This window comes from Chaetodon auriga, chromosome 20, assembly GCF_051107435.1.
Source record: "Chaetodon auriga isolate fChaAug3 chromosome 20, fChaAug3.hap1, whole genome shotgun sequence".
NCBI classification, from domain to species: domain Eukaryota; kingdom Metazoa; phylum Chordata; class Actinopteri; order Chaetodontiformes; family Chaetodontidae; genus Chaetodon; species Chaetodon auriga.
Window position 1 is genome coordinate 21,651,911 of NC_135093.1, and position 23,267 is coordinate 21,675,177.

At 40.2% G+C, this 23,267-nt stretch overlaps 1 protein-coding gene across 1 annotated transcript in view; it reads right to left on the reverse strand.

Annotated features, from left to right (window-relative positions):
- Positions 1–349: 349 nt before the first annotated feature.
- The window catches only part of fasn (fatty acid synthase), a 64,814-nt gene continuing 41,896 nt past the window's right edge, over positions 350–23,267 (reverse strand). Inside the window, exons 22-42 of the mRNA XM_076759302.1 lie at positions 22,209–22,525; positions 21,675–22,076; positions 21,204–21,368; positions 20,873–20,988; positions 16,689–16,843; positions 15,795–15,998; positions 15,494–15,644; positions 12,799–12,977; positions 12,564–12,683; positions 12,252–12,374; positions 10,670–10,893; positions 10,083–10,284; positions 8,975–9,126; positions 7,842–7,933; positions 7,342–7,736; positions 6,564–6,755; positions 6,235–6,462; positions 5,727–5,938; positions 5,139–5,237; positions 4,145–4,396; positions 350–3,152 (exon numbers count right to left, since the gene is read on the reverse strand). Coding sequence (XP_076615417.1) covers positions 3,015–3,152; positions 4,145–4,396; positions 5,139–5,237; positions 5,727–5,938; positions 6,235–6,462; positions 6,564–6,755; positions 7,342–7,736; positions 7,842–7,933; positions 8,975–9,126; positions 10,083–10,284; positions 10,670–10,893; positions 12,252–12,374; positions 12,564–12,683; positions 12,799–12,977; positions 15,494–15,644; positions 15,795–15,998; positions 16,689–16,843; positions 20,873–20,988; positions 21,204–21,368; positions 21,675–22,076; positions 22,209–22,525 — 4,118 coding nt within the window. The 3' untranslated portion in view covers positions 350–3,014. The remainder of the gene's footprint in view (positions 3,153–4,144; positions 4,397–5,138; positions 5,238–5,726; positions 5,939–6,234; positions 6,463–6,563; positions 6,756–7,341; positions 7,737–7,841; positions 7,934–8,974; positions 9,127–10,082; positions 10,285–10,669; positions 10,894–12,251; positions 12,375–12,563; positions 12,684–12,798; positions 12,978–15,493; positions 15,645–15,794; positions 15,999–16,688; positions 16,844–20,872; positions 20,989–21,203; positions 21,369–21,674; positions 22,077–22,208; positions 22,526–23,267) is intronic.

Consider the following 23,267-nt stretch of genomic DNA (forward strand, 5'->3'; position numbering starts at 1 on the left):
TAACAATCCCATATAACAGTAATTGTAAAGTGAAAATTATTGACCATATGCAAAATGTCAGATGCTCCACATCCCTAATTTTGACAAAAGCTTTTAGTTGTTTACTCATAGCTACAATTCCAGTCTTCCTTGGATGTTTTTTTTTTTTTTTTCCCCCAAAATATTACTCATTTACTTACTTAAAACTCTTTTACTTTAAATATAACTTCCTTCTCCCATGACTTTTATTAAAATTGCAATTAATTAAAATTAGCAGACAGAAATAGAATAGAGAAAGATATGCATACATCATGTTTATTTCTATCTTACACATTTTGGATTTATGGAAAAACACAAAACAGTCACAAAGTGATTAGCTAGAGGCCTTTATTAATCATAATAACAAGAAATATTACAAGATATGAGAGGAGCATATAGTCACTTTCTTCTCCTTTTCACGATCAATCACCACATTTACCTCCAGTAATCTGACCCTTCATAGACCAGATGAGGTCTCAGAGGTCAGACTGGCTGTTTTAGAGTGCGACTGGACTGGTTGCTGGGGGTCATGAAACTAAGAGGGTCGTGGGAATCAGAGACAGGTCTGGTAGGGTGCAGCCTTTTATCAGAGATCCCAGGACAGAGGGGATCCTCCACTGCTCAGGGGCCTGCTGTTCAGATCAGTTATGTCTACATATAACAGGCACCTTAGTAGTCATTCACAATCTAAAATCTTATTTCAGAAAGGATACAATGTTTAGTGAGACATTTATATCCAGAATACTTCAATTTTCACTAGTTTTCGCTGCCAGAAAACCTTGTGTTCAGAAGTCTATCATTTGTTGAGGAGCAAAGGAACCAATGAACTCAACAGTGTGTTGGCATCAACAGGTTTGTCACCTGGGAGAAGTTGGCCTGGACTGACCATTTCACCTAATCAGACATTATTACCTTGTTTGCCCATTTCATGAACACCTCCTTCCTTAATAGTCAGTTTTGGTGTGGTTTGGCTCAATTGACAAAAAAACAATTCAAACAGGTGAGGCTTTGCTTCATGACAACAAAAACAAACAACAACCAAAAAAAAACAACAATAAATTGCGACAGCATATTTTGACACATACGTAAAACAAATTTTCTTTTGACAATCAAATGTTTTTTTGTTTTTTTTTTTAAAAAAAAAGCATCCAAATGGTTGTTTTAGGAGTAGTTTCAGTTTTCAGGAGTAATTTTATCATGGCAGTTTAACAGGTCTGTGCATTTATACAGAGAGAAAGAAGCCATACATGAGCAGAGCTTCACTCTGAGATTTCACTGGGTAAAGGACATGTACCATAAAAGCAAACAACAGGAGTCCTCCTTCAATTCTATTTATGCATAAACATGCATTAATGTACAACTATGAAATAGCCTTTGGCAGCCACACAGGGCTGAATAGCATAAATGAGACAAAAGCTACAAGGCAGCGGACTTTGTATTACTCTGCTCACCAAAGTTAAAAAGCAAGCCTTTCATGCTATCACAGTCTAGATTATTTTCTAATTGTTTTGATAAGAGAAGTACAGGTGGGATATGATGTCTAAAACATTACACACTCTAATTGCACATCCTACTTACTTGTTGCTGTGATAACTTTCCATAGTTGTGATGTTTTGGCAGATAAGCCTTTAAAACTCATGTCTGTTGTTCAAACTGCACTTTCTTGACAGTATCCCATCATCTCACGTCTTCCTTGAGCATGCCAACATCAACGCAGATAACTGTACTTTTAATGCAGTGCAGTTTTTGGTCTGAAACACTAGAAACTGTCCATAGTTCTATTGTATCAGGTGTGCCACATTGGATTTTATTACAGGGGTGTGCTTCGGTCTGCTTAGCGTCTCCAAATTCAATCGTCCTGAGTGAGTATGTGTGTGATAGTTTAGGTAAGCCTATATCTTACTAATCGTGTCTGTTGTTATCTGATAGTCTCACGATTTGCTAGCTATCCTGTGGCTCGCACTAACATTAAACTACAAGCTCCAATAGAGCATGACTGCAGCAACAACTTATGCTACCCCCTTTAGATAAGCACTTCACTTCCAGGACAAAAGAAGCCAAAAACCTACCAACAGACACACCTATGGATGTAAAATCCATTTACTCTCATAGGGAAAATCAAAGATCTCCTGGACTCAACAGCATCTGTTCAACATTTAGACTGTGCATACAACTCACTCCAGCCAATTTGCTAATTTCTTTGCTAATTACTTGTGTTGTTGGGACATCAGGGTAGTCTGTTTTTATGTTTCTGCTTGCTAAACAGACATTTGCAGTTGACCAACAGGAAAAGATCAGGCTTTATTTTTAGGTAGTCTTAAATTATTCTAAATTTGTTAAATGTGTATCCTCCACTCAAGCCTGTGAGTCTTAAATACTGCTTGATTTTTTTTTTTTATGAATACTGACAGATGAAGCTGGAGCATGCACACATTTTTTTAGTGTTGACTTATTTGTGTAATGTAATTTATAATTCAAATGTTTTACTCTTTTTTCGAATACCTAATTTTCTTAGATTATGCTGTAAAAATTGCCTATGCAACTTGTAAAAAAAAAACAATTAAAGACAAACGTGTATTTTACAAATGATTAATCAGTTATCACTCACAACACAGCTGACTCTTGATTAGATAAATTCCTTAAAATTGGTATCCCTACCACAATCTAAATAAAAGGCTGAATGAAACATGGCAACACAATGAGACATAACTTAGAACACCTTACTCATACTGCAAAAACTGAAAGCACATTTTAATTACCAAATAGGAGGATAACACCTAAGAGCTCTGATAGGTTAGTGAGAGTGTACGCTGCTTGACTTGACCAATGAGGCCCATTTGGGACATTAGGGTAAAATGAATGTAAACATGCTCTGTCAAAAGACTTACTGTATTATTCTCACTGGATAAAACAAAGTTAAACCTACACATCCTGAAATAATTGGGAATGTTGTGAAATTAGTGGGAAGGTAGAGGGTGTGGTTGGGTTGGCCATGTCTAGCCCTCCCTTGCTGTGACACGAGGCTCAGCCAGTGAGCTATGGATGATGCTGCTGATGGAATCCACCCCCTCTCCTTTCAGGAAGGTGCGGTGGTCTCCCTCAATGATGTGGACTGACACCTTGCCATCACAAACCTGAAGAAAGACACCGCAGTCAGACAGAACTTATTTACCTTATTCAGCATTTATGTAAAGAGAGATTCAAAGATTTGTGTCACATACTCAATACGTGAAGTTAAATGCAGGGTGTAATAAAAAATGATGTGTAGACACACAGAAACAGATGCTCTGGAGACGCTTGGGACAGAATAGTCCATTACTGGGGTGGTGAGGATATTCTGATGTATAATCCTGTAAAGATCTAATGGTAAAGCTGTACCAGTCACTAAGTCCAGGAATTCAGACATAGAGGGAGGTGTTTAGTCCTAGGTCCATCAGTTAAGCAGCCAGTCTAGTGAAGATCATGGTATTGGAAGCTGAAGTCAATAAAGCCCCCCTTCTTGGCTACAGGAATAAAAATGTATCTCTTGAAGAATGTGGAGATCACAAACTGCTCCAGAAAGAGAGATTAGTGAGTATAGTGGTGAACACAGAAGCTAGAGGGTCAGGGCAGGTCTAAAAACACACACAGGAATATGACACATGCCTCTGGAGCTGTGTTGTTGTAACAAAGACTCCACCCTGTCCATTTACCTCCGCTTAGCATCTATGACCACATATATCAATTTGTAGGACACCACCTTCTATTCCTCCATAAATCTAGTTGGGAATCCTAATTTGTAGAAGTAGTTCATTCAAAGCAACACAGATGGATCCATCCATGGTTTCTGATTCGGAAAATACTTCACAGCCACAGTAGGGATGACATTATTGCTACTTGCACAACCTCACGATATGTACTCTGTATCTGTTGGGTAATGCTCATCAACCTTATGCAGGGTGACAGAAAGTTCATATTTGTTCTCAATCAAGTTTTCAATTCCAGAGTTACATTAAAGAATGAAGATCAATGCACATGATGACAAAGCAAGGAAGACCAAGAAACACTCAAAATACCGACAAAAAAAACAGGCTTATAGTAATACACATAATGTTAAAATGTTTGCAAGTATACTAATGTATGGTACCTCGCTGAGCCCGTAGTCAGCTCCCAGCTTTTGTTCATAGTCGCTGCTGGTTTTGGCACGCAATAGCATCACATTGCCATGGTATTTTGTTGTCGGCACATAGCCATCAGCAGCCTTCAGCTTGTTGTAGAAGGTGGTGGCTGCAAAGTGCAGTGAGTCATGGCTGATGTTCTTGTGGCTGGAGGTGATAAGGTCCACCGCAACGCTGACGCGGGCCTCCAGGTCCAACAGCGGGCGAAGAGTCTCCAGAAGCTGTAGAATAACAGGTGTGAATCAGAGATTTGGATGGGGACCACTACAGGAATTTACTTGTTGAAGCAACACATAGTGACCATTTGGTTACAGAACAGGATATAAACAAGGACAAACCACCTGTCTGACATCACTCCTGTCTATCCAAACATAGTCAGTCTGTTATATTCATTAATTTAATTAGTCTTTTTGCCGCAACAAATACAATACTGATCTTCACTCCCATGGCCAAAAATAAATTATTGTGGCTGAAACATAAAGCATGCCACACTAAATATATCATAATTTCAGTGTTGCTTTGGAAGGAAATTCTTGCATGTAGTTGAGGAACTAAGTCAGAGATTGGACTGACACAACTCTCTTAATTTCAGGTGTAAAGTAATATCACCTTGGCTTTGAAGTCACTGAAGCCCGGACCTACATATGACAAAGGTGTGGTGAATCTGGTAGCTGATGATGCCACACACGTGGCTGCAACTAGCATATGTGAGCATGTGGTAGTAGGTCACCCTTTTCCATTCTTGTTGGACATAGGGCTACTTTAGGTAAAACTTCCACAATATTCACAGCCAAACAGTTTGAGAACTCAGTGTAGTACAAACACAAGTTTTTGATTAGGATCTTCTACATGCTGATTGTTTCAATGCACAAGTATTTGGAGACTCGCTTGTATGTTGTGACTCGTGAAAATCTTTGGTGTACATCTGCACGAGTGCAAACTTGCATCACAGGCTTGTTGTACCTTGTTGTACTCAATGTCAGTGAACTGCTGGATGAAGGCACACAGGGCTTCAGTTTCGGCCTCAGACTCTTTGCCTGGTGTCAACTTAGCCCTGTAGGTCTGGAAACCAAATAGTGAGTTAACATGACATAACAAATCTACAGTTAATTTAAACCTCAATTGTGTTCCAGTGTTCCAAAGTACATCATTATATATACATATTTAATTTCTGTTGTGTATTAAAACATTAAATCATCATCAATTATTCAAACTTTGGTTTATTTATGATTTATGATTATGTTAGGCTGTCTAAAACTACCTAATGAAATGAAATGTGTGAAATACAGAAATGAATAGTTAATATATGTCAATGCAATTCCCAGACACTGCAAGAGAAATAAAAAAAATCCCACCCTTTGACTTTCCCTTTGTGGAATGCATTTCTCAAAACTCTCAAAAACCTGCACATCATTAGAACTAGATCATATTGTTGATTAACAATTGGTTGTTGATGACTATTCTGTGTGTGTGTGTGTGTGTGTGTGTGTGTGTGTGTGTGTGTGTGTGTGTGTGTGTGTGTGCGTGCATGTATTAGGTCTTTTCTCTAACCTGTGTGTATGCTGCCACATAGGAGTGTGATCCATCAAGCAGAAAGAGATACTCCACAGGCCAATTCTGGGTCTGAAGTTGAGAGCACATTTCAAATGCCACACAGGCACCAAAAGAGTAGCCAGCGATTCGATACGGCCCATCTGGCTGAACCTGTCTGATACAGTTCACATAGTATGCTGCCAGGGAATGGATGCTGTCCAAAGGAGCAGCTGGGAAAAAGGGAATAAACTAAGATGAGCCTGTATACAGGTAACATACAGTACACCATATACATATACACACAAGTATTACACAATTAGTAATGACCAGTGAGATGAGTCGAACCATCTATGTCTTGGCACAAATTCTAATCTTTCGAGTCTGTCATCAGCAATCCAGAGATGAAGTTCTATTCTGATGACAAAGGGTGGCCTAGCCCGTTATTAGCATATTTTATGTAATGGCTATTATTTTCTTTTCTCTTGGCTTTGTATGGGCCAAACTGTGTTTCGTGAACACAGAATACCTTTTGTGCACTGCAGGCCGTAGCAAGGCACGCTGAGATTGAAAGCGAGTGCCTTAAAGGCGGCAATGGAGCCCTCGATGGGATGGACCAAGAACAGTGGCCTCTCCTGGCTCTGAACTTTGTTGAGTGGTGTCACCGTGGGGTCGCTGGGGTTGACTAGTAGCTGGGTCAGATCAGATTCCAACAAAGAGTGGATGTCATCCCTCTTAGCTGTAGCATGATGAGAATCTAGATTGTTGGAAGTAGCAAAGACAGAAAACTTGTTCTTATCTGCAGGTTTTAAAAAGCCTTTCTTTTTTGACCAAGTTAAGAGTAGCTCTTAATAGTACCATTTGATCCGCCTGATTTGCTATTAGCCAGCTCTCGCAGCTTGTTGATGGTGAGCTGGCGGATCTCCCTCATAGCCATGACGATGTCGTAGTCACGCTCCAGAGTCTGTCGGACCTCCACACCCATCAAGGAGTCCAGTCCCAGGTCAGCCAATGAGGCATCACCGTTCAGGCTGTTCACATCCCGCACACCTGAGGGTGAAGGATCTTAGTTTGATCTGTTATTTCCCATTAATTTCCTAACTCAAAATGCTGACTTTACCTACCCTTTATCCTTTAATTAGTACCAGACTACATTGTACAAGGTCATGTACATAATGACAGTTCAGCATTTTGAAGTGGACATTACGTCCATCATCCAGCTTTTACATAAGCTTGTTATGCATACTGGTATACTTAACAAGTATAGTGCTGACAGTACTTGCAAAAAATACAGTAAATGCTGTGAAACCTGCCATGTATTTTCCATGAACCACAAAAGTATTTTTTTGTTTGAGTCTGTGTTTTAACTTGGGTATGCTTTACATTTCTGCCACACTGAAGTACATCTGAATATCTTTTTCTGCCACTCTTCCATTCATCTCAGTTCAATGTCAAAATCAACTAAAAAAACAGCAGCCCTGCTTTTCCTAAAAAATACATTCTTGTTTGATGACGCTGTGCAGACTTTTCAGATCAATTCAAGATTGCAAAGGCACAACAGGGAAGCTTGTTGGAAGATCGTGTTCTTCAAAGTGCCTTTGCTTGTGGGAGTGGTTTTTTACAGGTTGGCTCTTACCCAGAATGTGAGCTACAGCATCCACCAAGTTTCTCTGGCTTCCTGCCTCAGTCTTTACCACCATCCTCTCTGCCAGAACAAAGCTAGACATCACTGGCTGCCGCTGGCATAGGAAGCGGTCGAGCACCTCAAGGCAGGATGTGATGCGCTGTGGTAGGGTGCCACCAATCACAGCATCATTGCCACCCATGGTCTCCAGGACCACACCCACATCACCAATGGCACCCCACTGGACTGCCAGTCCAGGAAGACCATCGTAGTGGCGTTTTTCACACACACGCTCCATGGCTGAGTTGGCATAACCGTAGTTACTTTGGCCAGCATTGCCACGGCCACAGCTGACTGAGGAGAAGGCCACAAAGTAGCTGAGGTCTGGACACAACTTTCTGGTCACTCTGGAGAGGGAATGGAAGTGAGTGCATCAAGATCCACAGAGAAAAAAACAAGTGCTTAATTAAAGTTACCTGATTTATTCAGATGGATGATTGTGTGTGTCTTACTTGTCCAGGTTTATGGTGCCATCATATTTAGGTTTGTTAACATCAAGGAAAAGCTGAGGGGTCAGATTCTCCAACATGCCATCTTTCAACACCTGGTAATGACATACCAAACAATGAAGTTTAAATAAAAGTGGAATCACTGTGAATTCAAATGGATAAGCAATTTTTGGAGCGATGACACCAGAGAGGTCAGTCTTAACTATGAGTATGGACACTACAGCAGCGCTAGCATGGAAGTAATCACTATGTCAAAAGTGATGCAGTAACAAAAAGCATATCATAATATAATAATACACAATTATGAATATTTATTAATATGTGATATTTAAATCATAAATTGGAACAGCAAACTGTAGGCAGAAACAATTATATAATAAAGGAAACCCCTTTTACAGAAATATTTATATGCAAACCAGACTTCGAGCCTACAGCCTTGCTCTGTGAGGCTATATTTCATGACTGTGGGGCTTTGAGTAAAATGCTCATATCAGCACACTAACATGCACACTGAAAATTCTAACATACTGATGTTTAGCAATTTTAATGTTCAACACATTCAACATCTTATTTGCTGAGGCTGAAGCTGAAGGGAATGTAACAAGTTTTGCACAAACCAAAGTACTGGACAAATACAAGTTTTAATTGGATGATGACAATACATGCCAAAGTCTGAGGATCACAAAAGCTATGACAATTCATCCTGAAGGGAAAACAAATGCCTAAACCAAATTTTATAGTAGTAGCTGAAATACTGAAGGCCAGGAATGGCGACCTAATGGTGTCACTAGAGGGGAATCATCAAAGTCAGTAGGTTTCATCACCTGTGGAATTCCATATGCAACAGTCACTGAGGTATTTCAGCTGACTGACACACTGGCAATGCCATCCATAGAACCACAAAGGTCACAAAGCTCTAGGATTCATTATTCTGGATTTTTATACAGAAAACAGTTATGGGTGTTTATCTTAATCCAGGTGAATATTGAGTCTTAATAATACAGTGCAGTGCTAACACACTTGGTTAACTTGTTTTTTATTCCCACTTTTTCTGAGCTGTTCTCATTCTGGTTTGCCATAAACTGATCAATGATAGAGCTGAGGAATACTGATACTGAGGTGTCTTGGTGCTTTACCATGGCTAGGTGGAAGACACCACCCACTGGACCCAGTGAGCAGGCCTCAGCGATCAGTTGCTCAGTTCCCTCCAATGTGCTGACATCATTGGTCGACACAAGCACTTCCACACCTTGACTCTGCCATTCACGCACTCGCTTTGCTTGGTAACCTAGCAACAGTTAAAAAGTAAAACTGTGACAAAACCTAGGTATTTCAGGACCAAGTGCCAAATTACTGTCACATGGGATATCAGTTAGCATCACTTAAGATTCTAGAGCAGCACTTCAGGTTTGTAATCATATAAAGCACAGAAAGATTTGAAGGTATTGATTTTTGTATCTGTGTTATCTCTATCAAACTACTCAAGAAAGTTATTTCCATTTTGTGTTTGTGGCCATTTAAATGAAATTAATGATTTAGCACACAAAATCACTGATTTCAGTCCAATGTTTCAGTTAACTTATTTCTGTGTTGCTAAAATGACAGACACAAGCTTGTTTATGTTTTACAAGATTATTTTTCTGTCAAAATGCTTAAGCTCTGTTCCATGTGTGAGATTTTTGGCTGGGCCACAGCAAAAATGCAAGAGTCTGTCTCTGACTAAGTGATGAGGTTACAACATTGGTCACTGAGTGATGAAGTTACACCAGTGTTAAGAGTTTCCCCATTTGCCATTGTGCTTTCAAAATCAGGCATGAACAATCCTGAATTACTTCCTCAAATAGCGGTTCAGCTGTTGTAGTATTCTCCAAAACATTCTGTGAAGAATTCTGTCAAACTTGGTGCACTTATGGCTGTGTGTGTGGGCTATTATATGTGATTTTCAGCAGTATCAAAGTTATCTTAAATTAATAATTGTTTGTTATTCTGTATTCTTTGAAAGCTTTTTATCAGTCTAGCTCACCTCTCTGGTGATTAGATCATAAGATAGTTATTGCTCACCCGCTCTGCTCTGTATTGCGTTGCAACCTCTAACTCCTGTTTTACTGTGACTTTAAAGTTTTCTAGTACCAAGCAAAATCTTATGCCCTTTAGTGGTAGAAGAATTAACAAACTTAACTGCTCTCAATTAACATGCATGCAACTGAGCTGTAGCCTTAGCAGCCTTGAGTCATTGGGTCTTACCGTTCCTGATCCCTGATCTGGAAGTCAGCACCAGTTTGCAGGCTCCTCTCTCAGTCAGCCACTGGGCAAGCTCCAGACCAAAACCCCCCAGCCCACCAGTGATGATGTAGCAGTGAGAGGCAAGGCAGAAGGTGCGACAAACAGCTGGAAAAGACAAAGGGGCCGCAGTTTGGACTGCTGCACCCTTCTCCTCACAACAGACCTGTGTGAAGAGAAGAACCAGTAAGAGGACATATATTGGTGTAGTGGGGTGAAGCATTTTTCAGCCAGCCATTTAACAATTATGTGAATTTAATCAAGAAATGGAGGGGAAAATATTAACTGAAACGTCTAGGACGGGGCTGCCCAAAGTGGTGCCTGTGGGCCAAAGTTGGCCCAACATAAGGTTTGATTTGTCCCACCAAATTTTAACTCTATTATTACTCAGTTTTTATTTGGCTAGGTTTTCATTCATTGTTTTAACCTGGATCCAACTGGTATTTCACTTATTACGTCTTACAGTGTTCTCTTAGATGTAGGCCTCTTAGGAACAATCTATAGTCCTCTCACACTAATATCTAAGGCTGAAAGTCAGAGGTGAAACTGACCTGCAGGAGGACCTTGCCAATGTGCTTGCCCTGAGCCATGTATCTGAAGGCTTCTTCCACTTGGTCCCTCTCAAACACTGTGGTCTTTAGGGGTTGAACTACACCTCCCATAATGCCTTCTTTTAACAGCTGGTAAACTTCCTCCCACTCCTGGTTTCCTTCTTCAAAGAGAGCATCCAGTAGGATGCCATGGAATGCCACATTCTTCAGGAAAAGAGCCATGCCTGGAAAGATAACAACAACATGATGACCCTGTTCAGTGCTGACCATGGTGAAGGTGCGCCACACCTGCCTTCAGTCATTTGCAACATATAATGTGTTTTAGTATGCAAGTAACTTTTACAAATTATGCTGAGCACAGTGACAGAAGCGCATGTCCAGGCACACTGCAGTTGGTGTTTGTGTGTGCCTTTTGTTGGAATTGATTTTTCTCAGCCCATTCTTTTTATTTATTAGACACAAGCCTATTTACAGCCTGAGAAAATCATTTAAGACTAACTGTCAATGCTGTAAAATGCTTGGTGTAGATTCTCTTTCCCTCAGTAACTTAAATGACAATGTCATCTTGGGTTGAACAAAAAATGCATTCAAAGTCAGAGCACAAAGACACAGTTACTTCTGATTACTAATGACAATCCTGTGTCCACACAGCTTTAACTGAACAATGCTCCAGCATTCCTATATCTTGCCTTCTGTCTACACCAGCCACCTTCACCCTATGTTTTTCATTTGTCTGTCTCCATTTGTCTGTCTCAATTTCACGAACACATAACTGCGATCCAACTACTGTCAGCTGCATGCTCTTGATGTCTTCTTAGATTACAGCTCCATGCAAAGGTTATATGCTGTACATAAGTACAGTTCTATGAATTGCAGAGGACCGTTTGTTCACATCGTGACAGGTTTTCAACCAAAGTTTGAGCACTAAGTGTATGCTAGTCATGATTCTGAGGGTCTGAGGGGGGATCCGCTACGTCTGACTCCAGACAGAAAAAAAATCTGATGTTGCCTTCCAATCGGTGGGCACGCAGTGGATTTGGTGGATGTAGACAGGGAGTATAATTTTGCCTTGGAGTCAGTGAGTTAACATTAGTTGTAATGTAACTTGAGCCATGCTTTTTCTTGCCTATATTTGTTAACGTTTTGGCAAATAGGCACCATTAAAAGAATGCTGAATTAGCTATTAGTGGATGTAGCGATAACTATCACTAGATTGTTTTGATACTGAAGAAAATGATTCCGAGAAATCATAGAAAAAAGACCTCCAAAACTTGTAACAGATATTCAAGATAATGATAGCCCCAGGATGTGTATTTCACACTGAATCTAAAAATATATTTATCGTGTCTGTTCAGATTTAACTGAGTTATGACTCTGAGAAGAATTACAATGTGTGACATAAATTGATTACTATGTTGGATAGCACTTCGAGCTTTGTGTATGAAAGGTGCTGTACAAATAAAGTTTATTATTATTATTTATTTTGTAACACATGCTCATGCAGGATATTTATTAAAACAGTAACTGACACTTGCACTGTTACTATAAGCCTGAGTGTGTGAGCCTGAGGCTTCCTACTGACCCAGCGGGGAGTTGTTGGACAGGTCATATTTGCCGATCTCCAAGAACCGCCCATGTCTTGCCAGACAGCGAATGCTAGCCTGCAGCTTCTCCTCAGCCAAAGAGTTCAGCACCACATCCACACCTGAAACACACACAGACAAAACACTACACATGTCACAAAAGTACAGTATACACTGCACTGCAAAGCTGTCTTGTACACAAAGGTCTCAATCCATACACTGCGGAAATGTTCATCTCAAGCCACAAAATAAACCAGCCATTTCAATGGTATGTTGAACTCAACTCGTTATTATAGAAAGAGGTGTCTGACCTTTGCCCTGTGTGTGGTGCAGGATGTGCTGTTCAAACGAGGTGTCTCTGGAGTTAGCAAAGGATTCTGCTGAGAGCTGAGGAAATCTCTCCTGCAGGTAGGTCTTCTTCTCTAGTGATCCTTGTGATACCATACACAAATAGATTTGTCATATGAAAAAATAAGAGAATAAGAAACCATATCACAGCTTATTTTCGGATGCTATGACTGTGTAATGTGAGTGTTAAATACTAACCGACTGTAGTGAAGACTTTACATTTCCTGCTGAGTGCTATGGCGATGGCAGCCTGACCAACCCCGCCTGACCCAGAATGGATAAGAACAGTCTCTCCGGGGCGGAGCCTACCTCGCACCACCAGAGAGTAGTAGGCTGTGGCGTAGACTACTGGCACCGAGGCTGCCTGCTGCAATGTCCTGCACACATGACAGGTGCGTCAGCATTATTATTATAGTATGAGGTAACTATCCTTTATGCTTTGTGAGCACCCATGCAGAGGGAAGAAATAGGAGGATAAAGAGAAGAGCATCTTGTTTACAGCATGATGCTTCATAGATACACTTAAGCAACGATCTAATGATATTACAGTATTCATGTTTATTCATGAAATATGAAAAAAGACATAAAAATATTCTTTGGAACTTTGAATATTTTTTCTTCTTCAGTCAAAAGGCTTTTTTTCTCATTCTTTTCTTATTTTTTCTATCAAGTGGATCTTGGCTCATTCAGTAAAAGAGTCCTTGTACTTATTGTAAAAAGATATATAACAGTGCTTCAATATCAGCCTGAGCCTGAAAAGGATGTTAGACTGCATCACTGTTAACAAAAGAAGTCTCAAAGTAGGAAGCTCAAAAAGTTTTTAAATTTCTTTTTTTTAAAAATATGTACCCTCTGCCCAAAGCTGTGTCAACTTGCTATACTGTATAACAGGATAAGCAATGTCAGGCACCCTGTGGGTTACCTGATAGATCATGTGGAAGGTCCAGAGTAATCACAGCTTTTAAGCAAAGGATAACAAAGACTCAATTGCCCTACTGTTTGCCTTCAGCTTTCAGCATGATGCTTCCTGTCGCATACAATGCAACAAACAGGAAAATAGTACTGAGAGAATCAGCTGCCCATGTCCATGGCACAGACAACCCTTCTGGGTATCTATATGATCAAAAGAAAATCAGCCCAATCCCTAATACTTTTTCTCTATTGGTGGCAGTCAATGGTAGCTTACTTAAATGCCCATTTGGGGGTTCATTGAAAATCATTCGGCACAACTTTTTCTAGTTCTCTCACTCACTCACTTACACACTCACTCATGTGCGCACTCATGCACACAGTGGATGACCACTCTACTTCCTGAGCCACAGCCCCAGCATGCCATGAGTTTGTGTAGACTGTTCTCAGTGACAGTTTTTTTTGTAGTAGGCAGACAATGTAGATATAAAATTAAAACGAAAAACAAATTCTGGTTTTGGTTTAGCTTTGGTTTAACTATTCTAATTACTTAATTGTGTTTTAAAAAATTATTAACACAACTAAGCCATCTATATGACAACTGGGCAAACTCCATCCACAGATGAAGCCTACCAGATGAAATCTATTGTTTTGTTACATTTTTTTTGTACATTTTTTCTAATGTTAGAAACTGTTACTGACTAAGCTTGTCATATATACTAGTAGTATATGATAAGTTACAAGCAAATCAATACTTTAAAATACATTTTCAAAAGGTAATTTATTTTAAACACACATTAATAATAAGGTTTGTTTCACAAACATAACTCATTTCAATGTACAATTATGTCTGCTGCCTTTAGTTCAATGGTAGAAAGTACTTAAAAGTTACAGGAAACCTGATTCAGAATTGCCTTGCTTCTATATGTTGTGGAGTATGTGATGTACAGTGCGAAGCATTTTAAGCTTCAGAAAACATCAACAAATAGCTTACAATCACCAATGACTTTTATTGATTATTTTATTTTATTTTTCTACCCTTATGGAAGTCCAGACGGGACTGTATGGGTGTATTAGTTGCAAATAAAATCAATGACCACTGTAACTATTGAAACAATTTACAACAACTGATGACATTTCTAAGAGCGGGTGAGAAGACAATATACACATTAATTGTGTATGTTGTCTACTATTAAGCCAGAATTTCCTGCGCCCTTAAGTGCAATCATGAGCGACTTGAATATTTTTGTTTTATGCTACTTTATACTTACTATTGCAAAACTTCTGACACCACTATATATTGATAATAAAAAGTATATTTTGTTGCTACTATTTTCATACTTTTACTTGTAATGGAGTTGTAGGGTGGCATCAAGTGCTATACAACGTATGACATTAGTAGTTTTTCTCATTGGAATATATATAGTACTTTCTATGGCAGTAGGATTTTTATGGCATTTAGTATTTTTATAATCTGCACATAATGTACATAGACATAGTAGTTTTTCTATTCTGTATCCTGTATGCTTTTTACTTTTATCTTGACCCTTTTGTGCCACTGTTTTTGCTTTTTTTTTTCTGGCTGTAACGACTTAATTTCCCTGGTGTAGGATCAAGAAAGTGTTATTTTATTTTAACTTAATTAACTTGTGTAAACTATTTGAATACATCTCCTGCCACTGCTTTAGTTGAAACTTTTATTGTTATATTTTAAGTAAAGCCTTTTTGCAAGTCTTAATGAAATAAAAGCAGTGCAGGAACTCTCTTCTGCTCCACTTTAATGTTGGTTCAATTTTGAAATAATAAATTTCCAGGAAGAACCACCATGAAAGTATCTTTGGAAGTGACAACAAATCCACAGCACCTGACCATACACTTGTGGAAAGCTCTTTTCTTTCATGTGCCCCATCTACCTTCTCTGCCTTCTCAAGCACAATGTCTACACATCCAAGCACGCACAGCATATTTAAAAATGTGACACTACCAGCTGGAGGGAACTTCCCAGAGGAACCGCTTGTCAGCATCCACACTTGTTGCCAGGCCTTTAGCAGCCAGCAGCCCCATCACACGTCGACCAATGGGGTCACGACCAGAAAACTCCATACCCAACATGCACTGCTGCAGAGCTAGGTCACCTATACAATGTATGATGAACAGGAGAAAATAGCCATTTATATTAGTGTAATCTGCTATAACAATAATTAGCCACAAGATGCGGTGGGTTCCTATATAAGGACCAAGCAAGTGTAAGATTCCTTGTTGTGTGTCTTCTACATACTCTTTACCTGGAATAGCATCTGGTGGCAGTTTGCCAGTGGCCAGCATTATATCTCTGAAGTTGAGTGAGCTATAGTAGACATGGCACAGTTGTACATTGGAGTTGCTAGGCACAAAGTGGCGGAGCGGGGAGGCAATCCAGCGCAGAGAGGACAGGTCACCTCGAGTCAACACATTGACATAAGCCTGCTCTGTCAACTCTTCATTCAGATCTGCCAACCACAAAACACAGACAAATGTTTCAACGGAAGCGTAAGCCATGAGCGCATCAAACATTCTGACAGGAAAACAAGTTTCTTGCATTTTTGAATTGCATAATGTCAAATAGTAATGTTATTTTAACGTTTTGGTTTTACGTTTGGCCTTGACCTTGTTGAGCTACAATGTTTTGTAGACTATGCCAATAACTTTGTCACCCAACTGTGGAAAAAATTTGAGATTAAAGAAAGAATTTGCAGCAAATTTTATCAAATTCCTGAATTTTATGCCACACAGTGAAAAGGTATGATATGACTGGCCCAAAGTCCTGTTTCACTATCGTATGGGATATGTTGAAATATATCACATTTGACCGATTATGATTAGTTGGTTATGTTAATTGTTCTTAAATTTTAAATGAAATGAAATGAAATGTCTGGATTAAAACTGGTAAAAAGTGGACACAGAGCAAAACACCATCAGTACCATTCAAAATTAGGCAGATTAACACCTCCTGATAATTTATGCCTTTGCAAAGTAGTTTTGATTGTGGGTTTTTTCTTCTTCCACGAAGAAAGTGCTGATAACAGAATGCATCTTCTTCCGTTAGCCATCCAGTGGGGCTAGAAGTACCACTGAGTTGATAAGAGGTGTTTCAGTTTATCTTCAGAATCAGAATAAGTGATAGTTTGGTATTTTGGTACCTTGGGTGATGAGCTGGTGCCTGAAGACACCCCAGTGTCCATCTCTGAACACATTCATAACCAGATCGCTCTCTAGCACTGGTTGCACGGACTTGTAGCCCGGCTGGAGGCTTGGTGCAGCTGAAGCCTCGTTGAGATTGGACACAAATGCACAGCTGGTGACAAGGAAGGAGAAACCAGAGAAGGACATTAAAAAGGGACCATAGTACAAAATCCATCAGATTGATACATATAATACATGAATATATAGGGGAGGCAATACCTACATAAACGAAGCTCACTATACATATATGCAGGTATACACTAGTATCTCCTACTTAAACCTGCAAACTCCAAATATGAGTGCAGTGCCAAAAACTGACTAAACTATTCATTGTGACAGGCAAAGTTTATACCCCATTCCTGTTTGTGATGGACTTTGTGGATGGCCCTTTCATACCCAATCATGATACTATAGCCTGCTACCAAGTAACCTGTTTACCTATGGAATGTGCCACATAGGTGTTTTCTGAGGATTCCACAACTTTCCCAGTCTTTTGCTGCCCCTGTCCCAAACTGTTTGAAACATTTGCTGTCATCAGATTCAGAATAAGGATATATTTATAATCTACTTTTAAACGCAACGATGGTGCCCAAGTCATAGTGTGAATCAGAATCAGAACTGGCTTTATTGATCAAGTATGTGTGTCAATACAAGGAATTTGATTCTGGTTTAAACATAGCACTCAATGTACTTGCATAAGAAAAAAAAGGACATACATCTCAGTGAGGACAAAAGACAAAGAAAAAAAAAAAAAAAAGACTGTCCGTTTCCTCAGTCTAGAGGTGTGTCAGCCCTGAATGGAGTGCAGGTTGGCACCAATGATTTTCTCAGCAGTCCTTATAGTCCATTCCAGTCTGTATAGTCGTGTTTGGTGGCAGACCCAAACCAGTCGATGATGGGTGTTTGTAGAACAGACTGGATTATTCCTACACAGAATTGGATCAGCAGCTTTTGAGGCAGGTTGAACTTCCTGAGCTGATGCAGGAACTACATCCTCTGTTGCACCTTTTTGATGATTGAGGTTATGTTTGAAGTCCACCCTTGGTCATGGTAGATAGTAGATCACACAAATCTGAAGGTTTCCGCAGTGGAAATAATGTTGCTGAGGATGCTGATAGGGGGCAGTGTTGAGGAGCTCCTCCTGAAGTCCACTATCATCTCCACCGTTTATAGTGTGTTCAGCTCCAGGTTGTTCTGACTGCACCAGAGGACCAGATGTTTGACATCTGGGATAATAGTGTAAAACCCCAAGCTGTGGTCCACAAACGGAATCCTTGCATATGTCCCTGGGTGGTCGAGGTGTTGCTGGATGCAGTTCTGCCGCATGTTGACTGCATCCTCCACTTACCTGTTTGACCGGTATGCAAACTGCAGGGGGTCTGTGATGTGTTTCAGCTGAGTCAATACCAGAAGGATTTTTTTTGGCGGAGTTATTATGGAGTGTTTGAAGCATGATGGAATTTCGCACAGCTCCGGTGATTTGTTGAAAATCTGTGTGAAGATGGGTGTCAGTTTCAGACAGGAGGGGGACACACTGTCTGGACCTGATGCCTCCCTGCCCTTCTGTCTCTTGAAGAGGTGATACACATCCTGTTCATAGATCCTGAGTGCTGGTGGGGGGACAGTGAGGAGGGGCAAGAGTGTTGCAGTGGGTATGACTGGCTGTTTGATGTCTGAGCTGGGGTGGATGATGGGTGTTAATGTGGGGCTATCAAACCTGCAGTAGAATGTATTCAGGTTGTCAGCCAGTTGATGGTTCTCAGCAGAGTGGGGGGATGGTCTCCTGTAGTTGGGAATGTCCTGCAGTTTCCTCCACACTAATGAAGGGTTGTTAGCTGAAAAGCTGTCCTCCAGCCTTTGGTGTAGCACCTCTGTCCCAACTTCTGTCCTCCTTAGCCCGACAAAGCTGCCTGAGTTTACCTGAGAACCATGGTTTATTGTTGTTGTATGTGCAGAAGGTTTAAGTTGGCACACACAAGTCCTCACAAAAACTAGTCTATGATGTCATAGTGTCAGTGAGTTCATCCAGATCTGTAGGCAGGTAGTTCCAGCCACATCTAAATTGACACTAAAAGGTGGCGGTTTAACAGTCAAGTTAAAGTTTTTGCAATTATCTCAACAATGGCTTGGCTTGGAGTCAAAATTGTTTCACCATTTTATTCTCTTGATTCATCTGCATTTTAATATAATGTTTTTTTTGCTGTAAAAATGTCAAATTTTGCAACTTTTGAGTCAAAACCATCTATGAAATTTGCTGATCTACAGATATCAAGGTAATTTCCTAGGTCCATAGTTGGTGGTGATTGCTAGAATAGTGAAAAGATGAACCAAGGAGGTTTTGTTGCGTTTTATTCAGTTTTTGTTGCATTTGAATTTGAAGTGTGTTTTACGATGATAAAATTACTGTTTTTGTGAATGGATTTGTTTTTGTGAATTACTGTTTTTTGTGAATGGAAATGCATGGAGTCTGGTAGCTTTGGCAAAGGGGATGAGCCTGCCAGCGGCAAAAACAGACACTTTTAGTGGGCGAAGTTAGACGGTGCACAAATAACTGGAGGGATTAAATTGCAGAGTATCTGGAGGCTTCCAGCTGCAGCGCTCTTGTTCAATACTGCAAAAACTGCTGTCTTGATTAGTCTTTAATTGAAAAGGAAACTTAGGTCAAGCTGAAATGACTGCATACTTCAACAACACGGTAGAGGACATTTTATTTGTTTATTTTGTAATGTATAAGTATGTAGATCTTTCAAAAGATGTTTATGTTGATTTATGTTGAATATACAAGTAGTATGCCTCTTGTATTGGTTTTCCCGCTTATCAAATAGTTTTAACCTATGTGATTTTTTTAGAGGGAATATTTGAATGAAATTTGTTTCACACAAACTGTGGTCATGACTCAGTTGATGGATAACTTTTGGTACTGAACGATTAAAGTGGGCATGGCTCATTATAACACACTGAAATTTCTAGATATGTACCTTCCAAATTTATAAATATAAATAAAAAAAAAAAAAGACCCGTAAATCCTACAGAGCTGCTGAATTGTGACAAACGTTTGCCTCATGCAACTTACGGTCAATTCAGCAGTCTGCCACTTCATATCTTACAAAATATCCAAAATAAATTGACGTCTATATCTCCATGAGTATTCATTTAAATCTTACCAAATTCTACATGGGCATTCTTTGGATAAGCAATGTCACATTTCAAGTGGTACTTAGATATTTGTGATGAGCCCGCAGTGACATTCTTCCTGTAGTTAGTACTGTCTACACATTGTATGTTACCAAATGTTTGATCAAATTTCACCAAAGTATTTGACAATACACTCAGACAATACAGAAGAAAAGCAGTTGAATTATTTTTAGAACTGTGTCACCAACACTTGTCTGGAGAGGGCTTCAGGAAACTACTTGCTCCCGGCTAGGTAAGGCATCAGCCAATTTCGGTGGCTTCTTTGTTAACCTCTTTCTCATCTCTTCCTCCCAGGCCTCCACCAGTTAGAAGGGTTATGGTTTTGAGGTTTTTTTTTGTACCCATCACACACACACTTCATTCATCAGCTGCATTGAGTTCCATAAACCTCTGTTGTTTTAAACTTTGAGGCTGTGAAAACAAAAGCCAGCATGGTCACTAGTAGAGTCAATAGTCCAGGGGTTGAGGTGCTGACTATGAATGCAGTCCTGGTCGAATACTGGGGGGACCCTTTGCTGTACACTAGAATTTAAAGGTGTAAGAGGCCACTATAATAACTTGTCATTTTACAAAATCACTAAGATATTCATCATGGTAATCAAGTTATTCACTCTTACTGATTCTTTACTACTGTATGCAGAACTGTTTGCAGAACTAAATGTTTAGTGTCAGTGACCATCAGTGACAGCTATGTTTTCCCTACGGTCTAGTGGCCTAAACACTATAGTGCCCCCTAATAGCAAGGTTGCGTGTTAAAATCCATCCTGGCACCAGTGCAGCTTCCTGTTTCTGTTCTTTTTCACAATCTGCTTGGATCCCAATTATTGTCATTTGTAGCTATATTTCATACAAATCACATACAATACAATCACTTGTGTTAAGAAAAAAATTCTGGTACTGTGACAACACTGGTACAGGAGCACATACAGTAGAGGATATGTCCTACCGTATTCGGTTGCCACCTGGCTCCTGTCGTAGACAGTTGACCATTCCCACAATACCAGAGTGAGCCTGAGAGGCAGTTAACCACACTGGGCAGTCTGATGACTCCACCATGATCGCCTGCAGCACAAATCCACACAGTAACCTACAGTTATGACTAATGTCACATTTGTAAATGATGACTGAAGTTGCGAGGAAACTGTTTTCTGACAGTTTGAGGGTTTCAGTGTATGGGTTATGATATGAACAATTTTCTACTCAATTTCACCCATCATTCTGATAAAAAAAAAGGTATCTCAGGACACTGTTGAATATTTCAAAAGCCGGACACACACCTTAAGTGTCTCCACCCACTTGTAGTCAGTGCTGTCCACAGGGAGGAAAACGGGCTGTTTGCGCGGAGACCGACAGCGACAAAGAAAGAGGGCAGAGCCATAAAAAGACTTCCTGACAGCCACCAGGTTAAGGGAGGCCTCAGAGAAGACCTTCTCCCACTCAGCCTGGTGAAGAGAGGGAGATAATATCAAAAAAGCATCACCACCCATCACACATTCAATGTGATGTTAGTATCTCAACAGCTTACTGGATCAGCACACTTAACAGAATACAAGAAATGATTTCTTTGAGTTTCCAGCTTTAGAATTGCTAAAATAATGCAGACTGAAAGAATAATGGTTCAATTAATCTGACGAACCATGTTTATTCTGAGAGGCCCCATCACTACACAAAAATGATTATGAGTGTAGGGTAAGGGTAAAAAAGTCTCACTCGATTAGTGTTGAGTGACTTGAACAGTTTCCACTGACCTGTGTGAACAGTCCTTGTTCGCTGCTGCTCTGAGCAGTGCTGGAGAGGAAGGCAACGGTTTCCCCAAGAGTCTCTCCCTTCAGAAGGGTGTGGAGGAGAACAAACCCCTCTTGTTTTGCTCCAGAAGCCAGATTTGTCATCAACAGTCTGGGGTCCATCCTTAGAGGGCCCCAGGCATGGTTACACAGCACCAGATCTGCCCCTCCCACTACACCTCCAGGAGCCAGGCCTATCAAAGGGTCCCACTGAGCTGAAGTGACTGCCAGCTCCTCCAGGGTTGCTTGATGGGGGGTCAGAAGATCCAGGCTGGTTGCTGTGGCAGTGTAATCTACGTGCAACATAGGCTGGATGTTGAGGAGAGCTACCACACGAGAGAAGAGTTGGCCGTCATCAGAGAGAGCCTGGAAATGTTCACAGAAAGGGTTAGAAACTGTATACTGTATATTCTGAGACTGAAGTAAAATTCAGCTATTCAGCATCTGAACAAAATTTTCCAGATGTTTACTGGATTTTAGTCTGGTTTTCAGTCTTACTTCTAGGACTTTGATCTTGCCAGGCATGCTGTTTTCTACGGCAGTGTCTACGCAGTGTCTGAGGGCCGGGCTGTCTAGCAGGCCCTGCAGCAGGCTGTCTTGCAGCAGACATGCCCTTTCCTTCTCCACAGTCTGTTCCAGCTCAGATCGAAGGTTTCCATTCATCTCCAGACCACATAGCAGAGCCAGCAGCCGTACCAGGCCAGGCTCAGAGGGTTCAGAGCTGGGAAGAGGGCTGTCTGACTGCCCTTGTAGCCCGGGTATGGAGAGCTTGACACCATGAGGGGCTAACTTTCGCTGGAGTCTATAGATTAAACCTGGATGGAGAGAGTTGGAGAAAGAGTTGGAAGGACATGTAGAGGCAAATGATACAAAAAAGACATTGGGCTGATAAACATTTCAGTGTTGATTTTAGGGTTGTAATTATTGTATTAGTTTCTCCAAATGCAACTAAAATAACATAGACTGCTCTTTTCGTGTACAAAATAGAGCTTGTTTTTTATTGACTTGCCTTTCAGAACTGCTCAAATATATTCAAAAGATTTGGTTACAAATCACGACAACTATTTCCAATTACCATTCTCAATACTATTATTAGTAATTTAGACTTTAGTCTAAAGTCTAAGTCTAATTTCATTTCATTAGATTCTTCCACACAGACTCTTTTGAGAGCCCAGTTTAAATATTCTATCTAATAATACTAGTAAAACTGAAAGGTAACACCAATGGTTGCTTTGGTATTTATCTGCACAAAAGTCAATCAGTGTTAAAAAATAACTTGCAGACACCATGTGCAGAAGATCAGACAAAAGTCGCTATAAAGCTCTTACATTTTTATTTGGTTGTTAGGATCCCTCTGGTGTCTAGGAAAATTAAGTTAGGTAATACCATGGGCTATTACAGCTTTGTAAGGCAAATGATATGAGCAGGGTCTATTTTGAAAACTGCCGCTGGTGGTGCATTTAAGGACACTCCAAGATCTAAGAGTTGATGAATAATCAGCAACATTTCTAAGATCTTCAGCCTCATTGAACCAGCAGGGGGCTGGTCGCTACAAAC